This window comes from Pygocentrus nattereri, chromosome 16 (assembly GCF_015220715.1).
Source record: "Pygocentrus nattereri isolate fPygNat1 chromosome 16, fPygNat1.pri, whole genome shotgun sequence".
NCBI classification, from domain to species: Eukaryota; Metazoa; Chordata; class Actinopteri; order Characiformes; family Serrasalmidae; genus Pygocentrus; species Pygocentrus nattereri.
Genome location: NC_051226.1, coordinates 32,363,760 through 32,387,212, shown reverse-complemented (window position 1 = coordinate 32,387,212; position 23,453 = coordinate 32,363,760). Strand labels below are relative to the sequence as shown.

Below are 23,453 nucleotides of genomic sequence, written 5' to 3'. Positions count from 1 at the left end.
GCAGCGTTCCGGTCCAGCGAGTCGTCTGCCGCTCTTTAGGAACCCACACAGGAGCCGTCTGCATAATCATTAACGCAGTCGGCCTCACACACACACACCCACCATATACACACACCCAGACGCCTCATTCCCTCAGTCTCCGTGGCAGATGCAGTCAGAAATCTCCTTCAATTCCTCGCCCAGCTGTCCTCGTAGCTTCACAGCTCTGCATTAACAAGCTTTCTAAACATACTCACCCACACACACAGAATGTGGAGGAACAAAATCAAAGCCTTTCACAGCAAAACGCTGCTCTTTAAGTCTTAAACACGCACTGAAAGTGATAATAACAGAGTGGAAAAAGTTCTGAAAATCCCTATGTAATTTAAAATGGGCATTTAAGACTGATGCATTTCTCATATTCACATCATTTCCAGGTTTTTCTCCATCAATGCTGTCTCACCAAAATACCCAGCTTGCATTATGTACAGTAAATCATGCAAACACTGGAAATGCCCTACTCAACCAGCTACTGATAGCGCTCAACATATACTGCCTGCCAGTTTAGCCACTAGCCTAAGCCAACAGTTCGATCAGTCAATCGATCAACCTTTACTTAAAGTCAGAGTAGATTGAGGGAGACTCCAAACCAATACAGAAATCAGGGATTGAAAAAATTATTATTAATAAATAAAAATTTAAATAACAATAAAAATAAACTTAATAGTAAAAAATCTATCAGATCAAACATCAAAATTGTCCAAAACAATAATAAATAACAGATAAAACAGGAGTAAAATAATAAAAAAAAAACCTAGTTAATGAAAGACATAATACAACAGAAAATGTAAAAACAAAAACTCAAGTAACTAAAAAGTAAAATTTCATAATACAAAACACACACACACACATTTTCTAAGCCGCTTATCTTTCTGAGTCACTAGTGGAGCTGGAGCCTGTCCCAGCAGTCATTGGGCAGAAGGCAGGTTTCACCCTGAACAGGTCGCCAGTCTATCACAGGGAAGATAATAAAATGACTAAAAAGAATTTCAAATGTAAAACAATAACTAAAACATTCCAAAAGCAAAAAAAAGTTAGCTAAATTCAAATAAACCGCTGCAGGCTGGGTGGAGGTGGTTAGACACTGACATTAGTTGACATTAGAGGTATAAAGCTTATCTTAATCAGTTGTGGAACAAGATAACTTCCTTTCTTTATCAATAACAAAGAATGCCTATGAAGTGTGCCGGCTGTGGAGAATGCAAAGACAGTAATGCTAACGCTAAAGCGGTTAGATAGCTAGGAGGACAACAGCTTCTCCCTGCACACAGGACACTGTAGTTTGATTTCCATATAAAGACCAACGCAAGATCCTCACGGCCTAGTCAAAGCTGGCTGATACGGTGCAAAATCCCCAGCTTGTGGCCTATTCAAACTTGGCTGGCATGGTGGAAAATCCCCAGCTTGCGCCCTAGTCAAACTTGGCTAGCACGGTGCGAAGTCCGGGCTCATGGCCTAGTCAAACTTGGCTGGCATGGTTTGAAGTTACAGTCTCATGGCCTAGTCAGTACCGCTGTCAAAGCATGAAGTCCCTGACTCATGGCCTAGTCAATGGCGCTGCCAGGGTGAGAAGTCGCAGGTTTGTGACCTAGTCAATGGCGCTGTCACAGCGTGAAGTCCCTGACTCATGGCCTAGTCAATACCGCTGTCACAACGTGAAGTCCCTGAATCATGGCCTAGTCAATGGTGCTGCCAGGGTGAGAAGTCCCAGGCTTGTGGCCTAGTCAATACCGCTGTCACAACGTGAAGTCCCTGACTCATGTCCTAGTCAATGGCGCTGCCAGGGTGAGAAGTCACAGGCTTGTAGCCTAGTCAATGCCGCTGTCACAGCGTGAAGTCCCTGCCTCATGGCCTAGTCAATGGCGCTGCCAGGGTGAGAAGTCCCAGGCTTGTGGCCTAGTCAATGCTGCTGTCACAGCATGAAGTCCCTGACTCATGGCCTAGTCAATGGTGCTGCCAGGGTGAGAAGTTCCAGGCTTGTGGCCTAGTCAATGCCGCTATCACAGCGTGAAGTCCCTGACTCATGGCCTAGTCAATGGCGCTGCCAGGGTGAGAAGTCCCAGGCTTGTGGCCAAGTCAATACCGCTGTCACAGCATGAAGTCCCTGGCTCATGGCCTAGTCAATGGCACTGCCATGATGAGAAGTCCCAGGTTTGTAGCCTAGTCAATGCCGCTGACACAGCATGAAGTCCCTGACTCATGGCCTAGTCAATGCCACTGTCATGGTGCAAAATCCCAGGTTAGTGGCCTAGTCAAACTCTGCTGTCACGGTGCAAAGTCACCGGCTTGCAGCCTAGCCAAATGCTGCTATTACAGTGCGAAGTCCCAGCTCGTGGCCAAGTCAAACTTGGCTGTCATGGTGCAAAGTCTTTGGCTTGTGGCCTAGTCAAATTCTGACTTTACACCAACTTTTACTAAATTCTCTGGACTAACAAACAAACCTCATGCAAAAAACAAACAAAATAAACAAGGTAAAACTTAATATACCACCATTACATTACTCATAATGCATGACATCTGCCATGATACGTTCCTGGCACGGTTATGTCAATGTTATGTAGCAGGGTTCAAGTAAAGTGTTACCCAAACAAATATATATCTATATGATCAAATTACACTGAATTGCTCAAGAAAAAAAATACACCAGTATTGGTGCTGTTATTGGGATTTTAATCTTGGTATCAGATCGATAAGATGATCAGTGGTATTGCCCGTCCCCAGTGTTAGGTGGGAGTGCACTGTGTGGGGGTGTGTGTTTGAGAGAGAGCTTGAGCGTGTGAGATAGAGAGAGAGACAGAGAGAGGGAGGGAAGGAGATTCGTCGTGTTTTAGCCATTGCCAGCATCAGCACCACAAGCTGCTCTCGCATCGGAACTGTTCTGAAAGCTGGACAGATCGCAGTGGGATTCGCATGAAAGGATCTATTTGTCTACTTTTTGCTTTCAAGAGAGTCTTTTTTTCACGGTGAAGAAGAAGAGTGTGAAGAACAGGTGGGTCCACAATCCACAGGTTTCTACTCTGACACAAGCGTAAGACTTACAAATCATATACTTTGAACCATTAAGATCAGATGTTTATAACGTTTTAACCTTAATTATTCATGCCATAGTGGTATACATATTTTCCGGGTCAGTGTGATTTTTGATTGATTCTATTTGAAGTATTTTATGTGTCAAAACATCCTGATTCTACAGAGCTGATTACACACAGGGAATGGTTTGTAAAACAATAATCTTATAAAACAGCTGGACTGTACACTATATTTACAAAAGTATTTGGTCATCTGCCTTCGCACGCATATGAAATTGAAAGATCCCATTCTTAATCCATAGGGTTTAATATGATGTCGGCTCACCCTTTGCAGCTATAACAGCTTCAACTCTTCTAGGAAGGCTTTCCACAAGGGTTAGGAGTGTGTTTATGGGGATTTTTGACCGTTCTTCCAGAAGCGCATTTGTGAGGTCAGACAGTGATGTTGGCCTGGCTCGCAGTCTCTGCTCTAATTCATCCCAAACATGTTCTATTGGGTTGAGGTCAGGACTCTGTGCAGGCCAGTCAAGTTCTTCCACACCAAACTTGCTCATCCATGTCTTTATGGACCTTGCTTTGTGCACTGGTGTGCAGTCATGTTGGAACAGGAAGGGGCCGTCCCCAAACTAGTCCCACAAAGTTGGGAGCATGAAATTGCCCAAAATCTCTTGGTGCTGAAGCATTAAGAGTTCCTTTCACTGGAACTAAGGGGCCAAGCCCAACTCCTGAAAAGCAACCCCACACCATAATCCCCCCTCCACCAAACTTTACACTCGGCACAATGCAGTCAGGCAAGTACCGTTCTCCTGGCAACTGCCAAACCCAGACTCGTCCATCAGATTGCTGGACGGAGAAGTGTGATTCGTTACTACAGAGAACACGTCTCCACTGCTCCAGAGTCCAGTGGCAGCGCTTTACACCACTGCATTCCATGCTTTGCATTGCACTTGATGATGTAAGGCTTGCATGCAGCTGCTCAACCATGGAAACCAATTCCATGAAGGTCTCTACGCTGTTCTTGAGCTAATCTGAAGGCCACATGAAGTCTGGAGGTCTGTAGCGATTGACTCTGCAGTTGGCAACCTCTGCGCACTATGCACCTCAGCATCTGCTGACCCCACTCTGTCATTTTACATGACCTACCAAATCAAATCACATCAAATTCATTTGTATGGCGCTTTTTGGAACGGATGTTGTCACAAAACAGCTTCACAGAATTCCAGAAAAGTTTTAACAAGAATGTAAAAAAACCCTGGCAGGCAAGCCAGGGGCAACACTTCACGGCTGAGTTGCTGTCATTCCCAATCGCTTCCACTTTGCTATAATACCACTTTAATAGTGAGGAAATTTCACGACTGGACTTGTTGCACAGGTGGCGTCCGACCACGCTGGAATCCACTGAGCTCCTGAGAGCTCATTCTTTCACTAATGTTTGTAGAAGCAGTCTGCAGGCCTAGGTGCTTGGTTTTATACACCTGTGGCCATGGAAGTGATTGGAACACCTGAATTCAATGATTTGGAAGGGTGAGTGGATATTTTTGGAAATATAGTGTATAAATGATCCAGAAGTGGACAGGCTGCCCCCAGATTTGTAGTTTTGATCATGGACAATGACTTGCATGAAAGACAGTATTGAGAGACACTCCCTAATAATCACTCAGATAAAAACATAATTAATAAAGTCAGAGCTTTTTGAGAGGTAGCTACACTCACTTCTGCGTTGTGCTTCACCTTATTTTACCCCACTGGCCACTTTATTGGAAACACCTTCCACTTACTGGCCACTTTATTAGAAACACCTACCTTGTACTTGCACTAACAGGCCACTTCATTAGAAACGCCAACCTTGCGCTTCCACTAACAGGCCATTTTATTAGAAACGCCTACCTTGCACTTCATCTGTCTGGCCAATTTATTAGAAACACCCACCTTGTGTTTCCACTAACTGGCCACTTTATTAGAAACACCTTTTGAAAGCTTCAAGAGGCAGTGTTTAACCTAAATGCAGTGGTAAAGTGAGTGTAAACAACCGTTAGCTTGGTGGTAAAATAACACTGCAAATCTCATAAATAGCTCTATTCTAGCATAGTTATATAGTAGTTATATAAGTAGAGGCTGTTTATAAAGGCTTCTGTATTACATATATGGTACATATTAACACTGCTGTATAATGACACGGACTGCAGGTGCTCACAGTTAAAAAGCTCCTGAAGTTGCTGGAATATAACAGGGCTAATTTTAAGTTGGTGTAGGTTAATTTGGAATATACACTCGTTCTTAAGTGCATCAACAGAGTACTTGAACTATATAGAGAACACAAACTTTCAGTTCAATTTATGCAAATACATGTAAAAAAAAAAAAGATATGATGACAATAGTAAATAATTAATTTTCAGTTTTAGGTTCATTGGGTCCCCTGCTGGGTGACTGGGGTCCTCGCTGTGTGGAGTTTGCATGTTCTCCCTGTGTCTGCGTGGGTTTCCTCCGGGTTCTCCGGTTTCCTCCCACAGTCCAAAGACATGCAGTCAGGCCAATTGGACATGTTACATTGCCCCTAGGTGTGAGTGACTGTCTGTGTCTGTCTGTCTGCCCTGCGATGGACTGGCGACCTGTCCAGGGTGTATCCTGCCTTCCGCCCGAAGACTGCTAGGATAGGCTCCAGCATCCCCCTGCGACCCTGACGGAGAAGCGGCTTAGAAAATGGATGGATGGATGGAGGTTCATTGGGGGTCCAAAGCACAATAGGGTTACAAAACGTTCTTTCTCAAGGTTGACATGATTTGCACATCATTGCGTTCTATTTTTATTTACATTTATTTACATTTATTTACATTTATGCACAGCATCCCAACTTTTTTGGAAATGGGCTTGTACATTCACGAAAGAGACAGGTGAATTGGAAAGTGATAGACTGAAATAATTACCAGTGACGCCAATGACACCAGTGTTCAGCGTCTGAAATTTGCTTCTTTAGTCTTAGCCCTGAAGCTACAAAGCTCATGCAGCTAACACATAATAGGAGCTTATAGCGCACCAATTAGCATGGCCTTTACTGTATGCTGGAACAGTTACACAATCACCTCAAACCTCATGATTTCCACAGCTGCTCCAGACCTCTGTGAGCCCACCATGGACGTGCTGAAGAAAGGCCTGTCCAAAGCAAAGGATGGAGTAGCTCTGGCGGCCGAGAAAACCAAGCAGGGCGTGACGGGAGCTGCTGGCATGACCAAACACGGGGTCATTCTCGTTGGTGAGTCCACTAAGCAGTACTGCGGTGTTAATAACGTTACACGTTTGGGCTGCTTGACGTGCTCGCTCACACAGCTCTTAGAAGCATAAATATAATCGTCCAGTGCTGGCAGCACCAGGGTTGCCAGATTGCTTCTCTTATAAAAATGCATTGAAATATGTGTTCTATTTGTTGAATGTATCTATGTGTATTTAGTGATACTGAACTCCAGAGTGCCTTTCAGTTGCAGTGTAAGTCCTGAGTAGCACTGCCAAGAAAATGTTCGAAATCTGCCAAAAAGCTTGAAACGCGCCCAAAAGTGTAGTCATGTGCAAAAGTTTGGGCACCCTGGGGCAAATGCTACGCTTTCTGAAAATAAATTACACATCAGAGAACACACTTCTACACATTTTAATGCACAGTTACTGTTTATTGGCCAGTGGTGGACAGTAACTAAGTAAATGTAATTAGTTTCTGTACTTAAGTAGTTTTTTTGTGTATCTGTACTGAAGTTTTTCCGTTCTGGGTGACTTTTTACTTTCACTCCACTACATTTCAGAGTCTAATATCCGACTTTTTCCTCCACTACATTTTGAGAAATCTGTCGTTCCTTTTGGTTTCTGTGTGTATAAAAACGTAACATGTCAAAACAAAAGAAGTGCAAAGCCAGAGCACCAATCAGGGCCCAGCGGTCACTTTGTTTAGAGCTGGTTTTGACCTGTTGGTCATACCGACCCAGTGCAGCACACGGTTCAACGTCAGTGCAGCAGCGTAAAACTTTGGGAGAGTCTGTTCAACATAAATGATGAACTAACCTAACTTTGTGTAAATAGAGCACAATATAGAAATATGTCCACATATGCAGTCGAGACTGACGCGGCTTTTTTCTGAATTTCTACAAACACCATTTCATTTTATAGTAAATTAGTTTGGGCTGGTTTATGTTTATGAACAGACGCCTACAGATCAACATAGTAAAGGAGCTCACCTGTGATGTTTAAAGCCAGTTTTTATTCAACTTAAACTTGGAACTAAGTTAATTACTCTTTTAGTACTTTTACTTTCGCTGCTTAAGTACATATGAAGGCAAATATTTTAGTACTTTTACTCAAGTGGAGGTCTAAAGGGAGGAACTTCTATTTTTACTGGAGTAATATTTGACCTTGGGTGTCTCTACTTTAACTCAAGTACATGGTTTGTGTACTTCGTCCACCACTGTTTTTGGCTGAAATTAACATACTGAGGAAACAAATAAAGTGTAAACTGTGGCCTGTGCAAAAGGTATGGTACTTTTATTTTTAAATTTTCAGCTTATTTTTTATTTACAAAACTAAAAAACATGTAATGTGACAAGGGTTTTTTCAAATTTTAGCATTTCTTCTATTTTCTCCTTGTAAAGCACCTTGAGCTGCATTCGAAATGCATTAAAAGCTCTATATTTAGTTTTTCTTATTGTTGTTAAAGGAGTAATATTAAAATGTACTTTTATTAAATGAATATAATTCTTCTAATCCACAGGAACGAAAACCAGGGACGGCGTCACAACAGGTAACATTTAATATTATATTGCATGAAATAAAATATTAGGAACACTAACTGACAAGGGTGTAATGATACACCATATATGCAAAAGTATCCAGACAGTCCTTCTAATTAGTGAATTCAGCTACTTTTAGGTTACTCATCATTAACACAGGTACACAGCCTGTATAAACTCTAAAGAAAACCACAGACCAATAGAATGGGACGCTCTAGAGCAGCTGCACATGAGCCTAAGGTCACAATGCCCAATGCCAAGTGTGGGCAAGAGGGTTATAAAGCCCCCCAGCACTGGTTTGTGGAGCAGTGGAACTGTCCTCTGGAGACCTTTGGGATGAGCTGGAGTCTTCCAGAACTGACTATGCAACATCAGTACCTGACCTCACTGATGCTCAATCAAATCCTCACAGCAATGTTCCAACATCTAGGGCCTTCCCAGAAGAGTAGAGGCTGTTACTGCAGCACAAACTCACTATTAACACCTTCCTTTTGAACTCCTTCAGAGTTGTTCACAGTGGTGGTGATAGGAACCAGACATCCACCTCTAAAAGCTCCCTCACAGAGAGTTCCTACATGAAATGGTTAAGAATTCACTGCCTGATGACTGTTTTACGATAGTTTTGAGAAGATTTTGGCCTTAAAATCTATTCAAGGTGGAGGGATACATGCAGGGATTTCTAAGGCAAAATAGTCCCCAAAGAAAACTTGCCATATTGAAATATTGACTTATTTATTCAACATTTTCTCCCAAAAGAGTGACTTACGTTCTCAATTTTTATACTCATGTCAAATAATGATTGACGATTTTGACTCCCCAAGTAATGACTATTGTCATCTCAGGTTTTAAGTTAAGATGAATTTGGACATATTATGTTGAAAAAAGAGTAAGCAAGTCATTATTTTGAGTCCAAATGTTATGAAAATAAGTTTTGAGAATCTCAGTCATAAACTTGAGTATCATAAACACAGTCATTATTCGATATAAGTAAATAAATTGAGAAAGTAAGTTATTCATTTGGGATAACAGGCCATTGTTTTGGGATAATAAGTTGAAATTTTGAGAAAATAAGTCATCATTTTTGGATAGTAAGTTAAAATAACACATAACAACCAGGCATTCTCTGAAAATTGTTCTATGAACAATTATATTTTTATTTCATAAAATAAAATTCCAATCAGCATCTCAATGAAGATCATCTAAAAACAAACTTTACTAAAATTATGTTATAAAGAATATAAATTATATTTATATTTTGAAAATTTGATATAATATTTGATATTTCACTTATTACAGTACTAGATTTCTGTGTCTATTTCTACTAATCAATAGCTTCTAATATCCACTTGAAATTAATTTCTTATGGTCAGGCTCTGCAGGCCTAGAAGGTTCACCATTGCTCCTGTCACATCCAAAACTGACCAAAACATGAGCTTACTTTGTCATCTTACCAAATTACCGTAACACTACCAAATCTGAAAACGAGCCTATTTTTCTATAAACATCATTAATTCATGTAAATGGTTTTCGGGATATGTGTGCAACCAGCAGAACAAACTACGAGACTATTATTAGTAAGTTCTTAGCAGTCAATAACAGGGTTGAGCTGAAGCTTAATCATGGCCTGCCGTCCCCACAAGCTTTCACACTCAGCCAGGCTTTAATTTTCGTTATGAGCGTTATGTTCATTATAACAGCACTACTGAATTCCACATTAGAGTCTGATCATGCTCAGTGGAGCCGCTCATTCAGGGCTAATGTATCTGTCCAACCTGAAAACAGAGGCTTAAACGCTTCAAGGAACAGTTCAGACCATACAACCAAATCATCAGATGCTTACGTGAAATGGTGTCGAGCTGTTAACTAGTCTCTCAGCCTGGGAGGCCTCGTACCTTTCATGTAGCATCACTGAAACTGGGCAGCTCCAGCGTCCAGCCTAGGTACCCTAAAGCCTGGAAAGAGCATTTAGCTGTGGGGGAAGGTGCCTCTCAGTCTAGAATGTAGCGCTGCTCAAACTGGCCAGCCAGAGCAGCTTTGTAGCTGTGATGTAGCATAGCTCAAGTGGCCAGGTTAGGAAGCCTTGCAGCCCTGTAGGAGTCCTTAGCCATAACAGATGCCCATCTCAGCCTGAAATGCCTCATAATGTAGCTCCAGTTGCCAGCCAGAAAGTTTCTGAGCTTTGGGAAGCCTCTTAGCCCAGGAAAAGCACCTAGCTGTAGGTGAAGGTCTCTCTCAGTCTAGAATGTAGCATTGCTCGAACGCGCCAGCCAAGCCACCTTTGTAGCATAGCTCAGGAGGCCAGCTTGAGAAGCCTCGTAGGCCAGAAATAGTCCGTAGCCACGAGAGATGTCCCTCTCAGCCTGGGAGGCCTTATAGCTGTGATGTAGCAATGTAGTATAACTTCAACATCTAGAACAGGAAGCCTCATAGCCTGGAAAGACCACTTAGCTGAGAAACAAGGTCCCTCTCAGTCTGGACTGTAGCATCGCTCAAGCTTTGTAGCCTCGATGTAGCACAAGTGGCCGGCTTGGGAAGCCTCACAGCCCTGTAAGAGTTCTTAGCCAAAAGAGCTGTGGGGAGTGAGGTCCTTCTCAGTTTAGAGTGTAGCTGAGATGTAGCAAAACTCATCCATCATGGGATTCCTTATAGCCCAAAAAAGCCCCGGTGGAGAAGGTCCTGATCAGCCTGCGAAGCCTTGTAGCTGCAGTGTAGCGAAATCTCAGACTGACCAGCCCGAGCCACTTTATAGTTGGGGAATAGCATTGCTATAACTGGGCAGCTCCAGTGTCCAGCCTAGGTAGCCTCTTAGCCCAGGAAGAGCACTTAGCCATGGTGGAAGGTCTCTCTCAGTCTATAATGTAGCATCACTCAAACTGACCAGCCAAGCCACCTTTGTAGCTGCAATGTAACATAGCTCAGGAGGCCAGCTTTGGAAGCCTCATAGGCCAGAAATAATCCTTACCCATAAAAGACGTCCCTCTCAGCCTAGGAAGCCTCATAGCTGTGGTGTAGTGTTGCTGAAACTGGTTAGTCCAGGAAGCTTTGTAGCTGCAATGTAGCATAACTCCAACAACTAGCCTGGGAAGCCTGTAGTCTGGATAGTGAGCATAGCAGTGGTAGAAGGTCCCGCTCAGTCCAGAATGTAGCATCGCTCAACTTTGTCAGCCAAGGCAGCTGCGATGTAGCATAGAGTCCTTAGCCACAAGAGACGCCCCTCTCACCCTGGAAGGCCTCATAGTGTAGCTCAAATGGCCAGCTCACCCATCATGGGATACCTTACAGCCTGAAAGAGCCCTTAACCACTAGAGAAGGTCCTGATCAGCCTTGTAGCTGCAGTGGAGCATCTCTCAAACCGAGCAGCCCAAGAAGCTTCATAGCTAGGGTGTAGCATGGTACAAGTGGGCTGCCCGAGAAAGACGCGAATTAGGCTATTGGGAGTTGATCTTACTAGCCTCCAAAACCTCATGTGATGGAGCACAGCCTGGAGCTAGAGCTCCATCTGATATTCAGGCCTCAGGAGGGCTGCAGATGTTCAGTGGTCCCTAGACTTATAAATGCGAAAAACAAAAGGGAGGACAAACAGTTGACACGTGACACTGAACCCACAGGCTGGTCCTGTGTGCTTTAGCAGGTGAAGTGCCTCAGGGCTCAGCTGTACTGTAGTGCATAATTCAGTTCAGCTCAGCTTCAAGGGTAATTCCACCCATTTTTCAAAATTTCTGCATAATTCAATGGTTGAGACGTTAACAAAGCCATTCAGAGTGAATTGATGTGAAACACTTCATTGTAGAGAAACTAACCAACTTAGATTGAACACACTGGTGGTGATAGAACCCAGAGGTCATGAAGTCTACAGTGCAAATACATCAAACAGGCATAACATGATGACCACCTCCTTGTTTCTACGCTCATTGCCCATTTTATCAGCTCCACTTACTATATAGGTGTAGTTCTACAGTTACAGATAGTAGTCCACCTGTTTCTCTGATACTTTGTTAGACACCTTTTACCCTGTTCTTCAATGGTCAGGACCCCCACGGACCCTCAGAGAGCAGATATTATTTGGGTGGTGGATCATTCTCAGCACTGCAGTAACACTGACGTGGTGGTGGTGTGTTATGCTGGTACGAGTGGATCAGACACAGCAGTGCTGCTGGAGTTTTTAAACACTGTGTCCACTCACTGTCCACTCTATTAGACACTGCTACCTTGTCAGTCCACCTTGTAGATGTAAAGTCAGAGGCGACAGCTCATCTGCTGCTGCAGGGTTTGTGTTGGTCGTCCTCTAGTCCTTCCTCAGTGGTCACAGGACGCTGTTGGCTGGAAATTTTTGGCTGGTGGGCTATTCTCGGTCCAGCAGTGACGCTGAGGGGATTAAAACCTCCAGCAGCACTGCTGTGACTGATCCACTCAGACCAGCGCAACACACACTAACACACCACCACCACGTCAGTGTTACTGCAGTGCTGAGAATGATCCATCTCCCAAACAGTACCTGCTCTGTGAGGGTCCATGGGGGTCCTGACCACTGAAGAACAGGGTAACAAAGTGTAAAAATAACACAAAAATATGCAGATGTTTTGTTAGTGAGTTTTCAGCAAGTTCATGGGCCAACAGTTGTCCTCATGGGAGGAATTCAGGGTAGAGCAGGATGTGCACTGCTCCCCCTACTGGCCAGAACTTAAATAGCTTCATAGTGTTCAAATTACAACGATTGAAAAGAATTAAAATGCTAAATAAAATAAATGTCCTAGTTTTCTTTTCAGATGGTAGACTGACGTGACTCTCTGGTGGGATTATTGTCATAAACCACTGGCTGCCTGAAAGTTAATGCAGTAAATGAGCTTCTACTGTACTAAGGAAGCTCGGTTTTGTGTTTAAATGTTGGTAGTTATTTACTGTATCAGAAATATAAAGCCAAAGTCTTTAAATGGGATATATAAACACATCATTTGTTTATATCAGTGTGTACCATACATAGCCTTGTTGAGTACATAGCCAGTGTCTCATGCATCAGGCCTGTGACGGAGCTTTTAGAGGTCTGGTTCCTATCACCACCTCTGTGAAGAACTCTGACCCTTCAGTATTCAGTATGCAGAATAATTCAGTATTTAATATGAATGATTCAGTATCTACTGTAAATGGTTCAGTATCTGCTATGAATGATTCAGTATTTACTATGAATGATTCAGTATCTACTGTAAATGGTTCAGTATCTGCTATGAATGATTCAGTATCTACTATGAATGATTCAGTATTTACTATGAATTATTCAGTATCTACTATGAATGATTCAGTATTTACTATGAATTATTTGGTAAATACTATGAATCTACTAAGTATTATTCAATAACTATTATGACTTATTCCATAATTACTCAGTAATTGCTGAGAAGCTACCATACAAGTTACATATTCATGAAAGTCCCCTGGTCTGATAGAGGATAGAGTTACTCTGACTTGAGTGACCTTTTATTAGGAGCTGATTGCGGTGTCATTTGATCTTCCACAGTCGCAGAAAAAACCGTCTCGGGCGTGTCTCAGGTGAGTGGCGCCATGGTGACCGGCGTCACAACAGTGGCCCAGAAAACCGTGGAGGGGGCCGGGAGTATTGCTGCGGCGACTGGCCTGGTGAAGAAGGACATGACCAAAGTGGTAAGAAGTGCTGAGAGAGGCACCGGTTCACCGAGTTACTGTCTCTGCTCACACACTGACGTGATCCTGCATTCACGCCCAGCGTCATCGCACCTCTCTGAGACATTATCGTGTGGCATCATCACTCATTTTTAAACTCTTACAGCTGAACATCAGTAAGATGTTACTCAGAAAGGCCTCACTGGCACGTGGCTAACGCATTAGCCTGCTTCCTAAATCATCTGAAGTCTGAATTCTTTGGGCCTTCCCTCTAATCTCCTTCAGAATGCTGATTCTGCAGATACTAGAGCAGACAGTGTGAAACATGAATTATTCAGTAACTACTAAAAACTGTTAGTTATACTACTAAATATTCAGTATTTACTATGAATTATTCAGGATTTACTATTATTTTGCTTCAACTTTGAATTTTCATTGTCTAATATGAATTATTCAGCATCTACTATTCAGTAACTACTATGAATTATTCAGTAACTACTATGAATTATTCATGATTTAATATTATTAAGTTTCCACTATGAATGATGCAGTATCTACTATGGATTATTTAGTGTCTACTACAAAACAAAGGGCAGTCGTGGGCTGGAGGTTAGGGATCCAGCCTTGACCGGAAGGTCGCCGGTTCGATCCCCAGAGCCGACACCACATGACTGAGGTGTCCTTGAGCAAAACACCCAACCCCCAACTGCTCCCCAGGTGCTGCGGATTGGGCTGCCCACCGCTCTGGGCAAGTGTGCTCACTGCCCCCTAGTGTGTGTGTGTGTGTGTGTGTGTGCTCACTAGAGTGTATGTGGTGTTTCACTTCACAGATGGGTTAAATGCGGAGGTGAAATTTCCCCGTTGCGGGACTAATAAGGGAATATTAATTAATTAAATTATACAGTATCTATTATGAATTGTTCAGTAATTACTATGAATTATTCAGCATCCACTATAAATGATTCGCTAACTACTATGAAGTATTTAGCATCCACTATGAATTATTCAGTGTCTTGTATGAATTATGAAGAATCCACTATGATTTATTCAGTGTCTACTATGAATTATTCAGTGTCTACTATGAATTATTCAGTGTCTACTATGAATTATTCAGTACCCACTATGAATTATTCAATATCTATTTTGGATTATGAACTATTATAGATTACTATGAATTTCCTCGCAACATTTCAGCACATTTCACCTGAAATAATAATACATTCGTATAACTGGGTATGCCATTGTAGTCAGTGCTGACCACATGAATGGTCATTCATGACCATTGGCCTGATGTCCAAGTTTGACCCCACCACTTACTTTAACTGCAGAAATCTGCCCAGCTCACTGCAATTTCAGGTCAGCAAATCACATACCATGACATGTCCATAATATACTCATACTAAGAAATATGTTTTTTCTTAACATCTCACAGCTACTTACTGCCCAAATCACACCTCCTATATCTAATTTTACCTAAGCTAACACAGCTTGGCAGGATATGAGCCTCCTCACGGTACAGGGAGCCTGAGGAGTGACGTCACCCAACGTTACACTCAGCTGCTGCCCACTCACCGGGCGTAAAGGGCGCCAGGATCAAATACACATCCTGAATCATCCGCTCCCAGGGAAGGCTCCTGTGTGAAACAGGGTTGCCATGGCGATCCTGACTGTCAGAAGCAGATCCATGGGTGTTGTCTGTGGGAGTAGAAGAGGAGTAGAAGTATTTCCAATACTTATCAATAATTGAACTGGAATTTAATGTAAGGAACTGTAAGAGTCAAACGTCATTTCATTACAAACAACCAACACCATGAAAATACCACTAAAATATATCACTGTTGTTGGAAGAAATCCTTGTTTCTCCAAAATGGTGACTTTACAGGAGAAGGAAAAAACCTACTCTACTTTTAATGTAAGTCAATGGAACCAGGATTTTTTCCAAGTAATTTTGGGCCATTTCTTTTGATCCATTCATCATACACAGAATGTAAAAGACAACAGGCAGTTTTAAATGATGTGAAAAACTGAAAAACGACAAAAAATGGAGACGCAAGATTTTCTTCCAACAACAGCGATATAGATGATTCTACTTAACTGGTTCAAAGTCCAGAGTTCAGAATACAAATTTGAGACTTTTAACTGATCTTGAACTTCAGACTTAAGTCCTTTTGCTCAGAGTGACCTTATAATTTAATTATGCTTATTTCATTAAAACTAATGATTCCATTTTGTCTTTATCAAAACAATCATAACTCTACCCAAACCTTACCACGCGTTTCAGTAACTGTTTTGGTAGTGACAATTTTAGCCAGTACATGACCAGCAAACACAGCTTAGGACAGCTGTTCACACAGTAAAAAGTACTGAACTGCAGAAAATGGGACAATTCTTAATGAGAAACGCTGGTTTTCGGACTTCAGGACACATTTACTTCAAAACAGTGGGATCTAACGCCATGAGGGACAGGGATGCAGCCTCACATCCTGCTCTAAAATGCAGGGGCATGGCTTAAGTAAGCCTCCACTTACAGAATAAAATGGGATATATTTTATTTCACTATATAAATCAAAGATATCCAAATTCCTCTGGTAGAATGGCCACTAGGGGGCTTACAGAAAGAGGTTACCAATGTGATTTCTTATTAAGGAAAGGGGTTGGGGGGCGCTTCCTATGTGCAATGATAGTTGATTGGTGCCACTCGACATGTTATGTCACCAGTGTAATAATAAAATTCATTATAAACGAAGATTAATGCCAGAATTTTTTACCTTTTCCCATATGTAAAGCAAAAAAAACAAGTTGTGATTGGTCACTTTGCATGCCAAACGGCCCCTCCCTGTCAAAGTAGGAGGTTGTGGGCCATGCTCAACCAACCAGGCTCTCTGCTCCGTGACAGAATGGCTTATGAGGCTAATGATCCTGTACTCATGGTGTTTTATAAGTAATGTTTTCTTTCATTTGGCCACTTTCTCCTCAATTTATTTATGTCCTATTCCACTCGCTAGCTAGGTCTCCCCAATCACAAGAGAATATCCAGGTTGGGAAGGTGAAGGCTAGCATGAGCTTCCTCCAACACACCACATCTTTTCAAATTGCTGCTAACACAACATCATTGGAGCTCAACACACTTGGAGGAGAGCACTAATGGCCAGTTTTGTTACATCAGCAAACAGACACCCACATTGGCTAGCTTTTCGCTGAGGAATGGGGGATAGAGAGACCATCCTACCCACCTAGAGAGTGCAAGGCTAACTGGCCTTCTGTGGATTCTCAGCCACAGTTGGAACTATATTGCAATCTCCCAATGATCGGGCCAACACTTAAACTGTTGCACCACTTGGGAGTTGGGAGTCCAGCCCCTTGGGAGTCCGGTTCTACCTACTGGAAACGGTTTGCCTTCAGTGTTTTGTGCTTATGATCATTTTAATAGACGTCAGCGTCACTAATTAATGACGTTCTATTAAAAGACTGGTTTACCAAGAGAGACGCTGGAGGCCTTTCACCTGAAATGAGTTCATGAAGCCAGTCTGGTTATAAAAATGATAACAGGACCAGATCAGAGCCAGAATTACTCTTTTAGTACTTTTACTTTTGATATTTAAGTACTTAAATACTTTAGTACTTTTACTCAAGTGGAGGTCTAAAGGGAGGAACTTCTACTTTTACTGGAGTAATATTTGACCTTGGGTGTCTCGACTTTAACTAAAGTACATTAGTTGCGTACTTCGTCCACCACTGATTATAGCACAGCATGTTTCTGGTGTGTTTTGTTCATGTTTACTTGCCTTTTAATGCTTATGGTCTCACCGCCGTGCTGGTTTGGAGGACAACATTAAGAAACAGCATAAGAAAAGTGATTTAGAGTCGTCTCCACAGACCTTTTCACAGATATTGATCAAATTAAAAAGAGCTCAATGAGATCCTCCAAAGACCTCATACACAGCTCCTCCTTTTGGAGAGCAGCAGGAGAGACCAAATGTCGATCACACTTGTCCTTTCATCTGTCTATCCCCACACGCCATCAATTAGAGCGAGAGAGTGAGGGATGATGCTGTCAAATGGCGGAGTGGTGAAAAACGAGCGAGCAGTGAGAAATGAGTCTTGGTCATAGTGCTCAGCATCTCCATCCGAGGTGTAGAAGCTTATCAAGTATTATATCAAAGCAAAGATTTCCAGGTATGAAACTATGGATGTACCTTTGTTCAGCACTGGATGAAAAAATGAATCGTTCACAATGATAATCCTGCTGTAAAGGGACTTAAGGTGGAATCAAGTGGTTAAGATGCAAACAGAGTCGTTCAGAGCGGTTTGGTGTGAAACGCTCCATTCTAGAGAAACTTACAGAGTCAGAGTTGTTCACAGTGGTGGTGATAGGAACCAGACGTCCACCTTTAAAATCTCCCTCACAGAAAATTACTACATGATATGGTTATGAATTCACTGAATCAATTCACTGAGACACTGTTTTATGATACTTCTGAACTTAAAACCCATTCATGGTGGAGGGATACATAACATGCAGGGCATTATGAGGCAAAATAGTCCCCGAAGGAAACTTGTTACTTCAGATTTTCCACTACTTTTCCATCAGCAATGTTCCATATAAACTCAGAAGACTCGTGTAGGTTCACTGGAGGTTCTGGATAGTAAATAAAATGGCTATTTTTGTGTTGTAGTCATGGCGACGCCTGGTTCCCATCACCACCACTGTAAAGACATCTGAACCATTTCACACCAAAAAACTCTGAATGACTTTAGATCACATGAAATGAAGCAAACCACAGGCCAGAAACAAAGTTGTTTCCATTTGTCAAAGGAACTATCACAAGGATATTAAAAATGTTGTGAAAAATATTGTGTTGGGTAATAAATCGGGCTACCAGTATATGTTGACCAGTAGTTTTTGGGAGAGCTAAGCTAAGCACCTCCTGACTCCCCCATAATTCCAGCACAGGTTTGGGTACAATATAAAATGTCAGCTATATGATGAGAGGTCGAGCATAGAGACAAGCTAATGTTTAAAACAAGCAAAGAAATCTTCATTTTCACCCCAACAGTGTGGTAGAGTGGTGATGCATTATGGGATGGATTTGGGGTGAGTGTGAGCGTTCCTGGCTAGACGAAGGAAACAGATGGAGAAGTCGTGGGCGGTGTTAAATGCACAAGCAGGAGAGATGGGCACTAAACACACACACACACACACACACACACACACACACACACACACATTTGTTTTGCTATATATATGAGGCCATCCATAGTCTTCTACTGAATTACTGTTGAGTTGTGTTACTGTAGCTAAATAATACTACATCTAAACCTAACTCTAACCTTAACCTCAGTATCCAAAAGGCAATTTTTCTGCTCTTTTAGTTTTCAAATAAAAAAAGTAATTGTGGTGAAAACATCCATCCATTTTCCAAGCCGCCAGGGTTGCAGGGTGGGTGCCAAAGCCTATCCCAGCAGTCATCGGGCGGAAGGCAGGATACACCCTAGACAGGTCGGCAGCCCATCGCAGGGCAGACAGACAGACACAGACAGTCACTCACACCCAGGGGCAATTTAGCATGTCCAATTGGTCTGACCGCATGTCTTTGGACTGTGGGAGGAAACCAGAGAACCTGGAGGAAACCCACGCAGACACGGGGAGAACATGCAAACTCCATACAGAGAGGACACCTCCTCGCTGTGAGAGCGCTACCCACCACGCCACCGTGCCGCCCCGTGGTGAAAAGAAAGCATAATAAAATAAAAATTTCATATAGTCCCATCCTCGTGAGGACATGTCCTCACAAGTATAGCAATACAAGAACACACACACACACACACACACACACACACACACACACACCTACACACATACACACACACACAGAGGCCTATTACCTGGTGCAGGACTGTGTGAAACACGCTCGTTTTGTCACCTTTTTTTATTTTGGTTACTTCAATGCCAGACAATAATCAGACCTTAATCTGTATGGGCAATCGACATAGAGGCCTGCTGTAATCATCCTCTCTCTCTATATCTATTTCTTTTTTCCTCATTCCTCTTTGTGTGTGTGTACATATCATCTCCCTCTCTCTAGTTCCCTATATATTCACTATATGACCAAATGTATGTGGACACCATGGGCAGTATTAGGTCATGTTAGCTCTGCACTGGTGACCAGCATATGTGTAAACATGACTCTGTCTGGTGTGTGTAGGATGATGAGGTAAAAAACCTGCCTGTGGAGAATGCCGATCTGCAGGATACTGACTACAGCTACACCCCCAACACTGAGGTATGTACACACTCCCACATTCAATTACACACCTAAAGCAGGCGAGAGAGGTGAACAACCTAATAAATTCTGTTTTTACTAAGAGCTTTCATCATCCAAAGAGCTTTTTGAGTGTTCTATAGTCTTTTTTTTTAAGTGTGAACCTAATAGATTTAAACTCCAATTTTGGATTGAACTGAGGTCAACTAAGTTATGCATTGCTTTGACTTTGAATGACCCTCTCTCATTGTAACTATGTGGCCCAAACCCTGAAAAACAGTCCCAGCCCATTATCCCTCCTCCACCCACTTTACTGTTGGCACTACGCATTCCAGGGCATTTCATTAAGGTCCTAACGTGCAGTTCTAGTGTTGATGCTGCTTCTAGAGGTAGTTTGCAACTACTTCCCTGCATCTGTAATGGAGAAGATGTGATCACTTTTTACTCGCTATGTACTTCATCACTAAGCAGCCTCACTCTGAGAGATTGTGTGGTCTTCTGTTTCAGGGGCCAAACTGTTGCTCCTTCTAGATGCTTCCATTTTACAATTAGCACTTACAGTTGTCTAGGGTGGATCTAGCAGGGCAGAAATAAAAAAAAACTGGCTTGTGGCAAAGGTCGCATCTTGTACCTTAATTACATTTATTGAAAAATGATTCAACTTTACAGCGATGCAGCTTCACTTCCTGCTCTACATTTTAATACTGCCCTTACAATAATATGCACTACTCACTTTCATTGATTCCTGTTAATTCAAGCAAAGCTTGATGTTTTAACCTCTTTGAATTAACCATCTATTGCACGATGTTGCCTCTAGGCAACAAAACATTATACATATTATATTATATTATACGACAATGACAGGGTAAATAAAATAGGGAAGATTTTGAGTAAGTCAATAAAAGGATGTATTTGGTCATACCATCATTTAATTGCCACTTTTAAACCTCTTTTTTAACATTCAGTAATTTCTTTTTTAATTATGAGAAATTGCTGAAGTATGTTTGTTGCCTAGAAGTAACACTGTACAGTAGAAGGTTAATCACTTTGTTATTTCACTTTTTCAGGAGGATTCTGATTAAAAGCACACAAGGCAGCCCTTATAACCAAGAGCCAAACTGACCGAAACCTCCCATATTATTCTGCCAAGTCCACCTGCATCCACCCATGTCCACACTGTGGCTGTCTATGGAGTGTTCTCGTGAGACAGATGACATCTTAATGGAATATTTCAGTAAAAAAAAATTATTTACAGCATTTCCCCTCTTTTACCCCACATGTAATCAACCTGCCAAGACCTGTTTGGTGTCTGAAGTTTGCTTCGGAGTGTGTTTCGTGGACGCTGTGGCTTTAAAACATTTGGTTCTATACTGTAAACTATACTTCTATCTACAATATCACCTAAGTGTCTCTATAACAGGTATCTGGATAAGAATTTACAGCACTGTGCAAAAGTCATAGACGACCTCTTCTTACATTTCCAGTCAAAATGACCATTACAGTACTCATTTTTCAGATGATGTTTCTGAGGTAAGATGTAAGATATTCCACATGTATTAGGTGGGAGAAAGCCAAAGCAAAGCAAATGGAAACCACAGAGCTACAGAGGAAACATGACTCCTAACAACCACCTGGAAGACCTAGTAGACCCCAAAACTGCCCCATCAGATAAAAGAGCACTTAAAGCTCTCATCTTTGAGAGAGAGGAGAAAATCAAGCTGCTTCAGATCTGAAAACATACACAGGTGTTTCTGTCCATCCTTCCACTGTGAGAAGACCACTCAGCACTATGGGTCTGAAAGTATGCGTAGCTGTCAAGAAGAACCTCACTGAGAAAATGAGAAACACATCAAACAAAGAAGCTGAACAATGGACTGACCACCCTAGAGTCCAGACCTCAACACCACTGAATGTGTTTGATTACTTCAGAAAATGAACCACGAGCTTCTCAGACTGAACTTTGGAGGCGTGTCTGCAAATTAACTTGAGACACTGAAAGTGAGTCTCCTGAAAAGAATGGAGGCTGTAATAAAGGTAAAGAGTAAAAGCTGGACACTCACACAGCTGAGATTCAATTTAGCTGCTAAAGATTTTGTGTGATTCTCTGGTAAATATGGTTCTTGATTCTACTACATTATGGCTGTTTTGACTGGAAATTCAATACATTAAGGGTCTCTAACTTTTGCCAAGAGCTGTAAATTGAAGTTGTCAGTCGTTGGAGTACAGTGAAGATAAATTTGTGACTTTCTATTTTCTATGTTTTTACTGTGAACTTTGAAACAACTGCATGGAACATAAGTTATCAATATTTTCCATATCAGAATGTTGTGTGGTCAATAAACTATATATGAAAAGTTACTGTCTGTACTGTCCCTTATTTCTCACTTTATATATATATATATATATATGAAAACATAAATTAACATCCCGAATTAAGTTCTAATAAAATAATATCCAGAATTAAATTCTAATAAAATTAACATACAGAATGAATTATAATTTGTCTGAAGCAGAAGCAGTAACAGAAGTCAGTGACGCCTCCATAAAGAAGCTCCACCCAAATCCCATGTGTTTGTTATTGCATTACTTGGCTGCTGCTCGGGTAGCCAAGGTGGTTGCTATGGTGTTGTTAGGCCATAGCTGTGTTATCCCAGGTGGTTGTTAAGGTGTTTCTAGGCCATAACTATACTATCCCAGGTGGTTGCTAAGGTGTTGCTAGGCCTTTGCTATAGTATCCCAGGTGGTTGTTAAGGTGTTGCTAGGCCTTTGCTATTGTATCCCAGATGGTTACTAAGATGTTGCTAGGCAGTTGCAATGGAATCTTGGGTGGTCGATGATATTTGTTTATATATGTGTTGGTACAAATGTAAGTCTGTATGTAATGTCTCTTAGGGGCAGTGTGAGAGACGTCCTTCGTGACATTATTTGTAGCAGTTGGATTAGAATTTTCTGGACACTGCCATTAATTTAATATTGGAATTTTTTGAGTGACTGCTGAATGAAAACTATATGTGTGACCAGTCCTAAAAGCAGAAGTTCATTATTCTTATAAAACAATTCAAAAAAGTGCAGAATAACAAAACAAAGAACAGGCACCTGACTTTGTCAAGCCACCTTAATAATGCATTACACCGAACAAAGACAATGTTGAGCTGTTATCACACACATCGTCTCAGTGAAGGTGAGAAAAGTCAGACTCCTGCCAGCTGAAGCAGGAAGGTCTTTTAATTCCCTCAAGGTTTTGAATGACCTAAAGCTCAGAACACAACACAATCAACAGTTAAATGCCTGAGCTCTCCTGTGGAATCATGGGAGAAGGCACGTGGTTGGTGCTGGTCACCATGACAGTGGTCACGGCAAAGGGCCGCAGGTCAATTAGCAGAAGCCTTAGAGATTTTAGGCACTCAGAACAGACGATATCACCAGAGACCAACATGCAGTACAGCCATATATTTAAAAAAAACTTTATTACTAATAAAACAATGTGCCAGTATTTCCAATTATATCGTGTTATCATGGTATCAGACTTTAAAACTTTAAATTTGCATTAAGAAATAATCCAACTAAGTTAGCATAAATAATGCTACTTTGTTAATAATTTAGCATGAAGTTAATAAGTTAGCATTAGTAAAGCAATGAACTTGTGCACTGTGAAAGTAATGCATTACTAAAGATCATCATCACTTATAAAGGCATTAAATCTGTTATTAATACCTTCGCAT

General features: G+C 41.7%; 1 protein-coding gene across 1 annotated transcript; it reads left to right on the top strand.

Moving 5' to 3' along the window:
• The first annotated feature begins 2,831 nt into the window (after positions 1 to 2,831).
• LOC108412723 (alpha-synuclein-like) lies at positions 2,832 to 21,473 on the top strand. The gene is made up of 6 exons (XM_017684873.2): positions 2,832 to 3,028; positions 6,172 to 6,318; positions 7,816 to 7,845; positions 13,347 to 13,489; positions 19,675 to 19,752; positions 20,799 to 21,473. Exons 2-6 carry the CDS (start codon positions 6,198 to 6,200, stop codon positions 20,811 to 20,813), a joined length of 387 nt encoding a protein of 128 aa, XP_017540362.1. The 5' UTR covers positions 2,832 to 3,028; positions 6,172 to 6,197; the 3' UTR covers positions 20,814 to 21,473.
• The last annotated feature ends 1,980 nt before the right edge of the window (positions 21,474 to 23,453 follow it).

Excerpts from the sequence above, each read along its gene's own strand:
- LOC108412723 (XM_017684873.2), top strand. The coding sequence starts at position 6,198 with ATGGACGTGCTGAAGAAAGGCCTGTCCAAAGCAAAGGATGGAGTAGCT. Across the intron at positions 7,846-13,346 it reads CAGGGACGGCGTCACAACAG|TCGCAGAAAAAACCGTCTCG; the intron begins GTAACATTTAAT and ends GATCTTCCACAG. Across the intron at positions 13,490-19,674 it reads AGAAGGACATGACCAAAGTG|GATGATGAGGTAAAAAACCT; the intron begins GTAAGAAGTGCT and ends TGGTGTGTGTAG.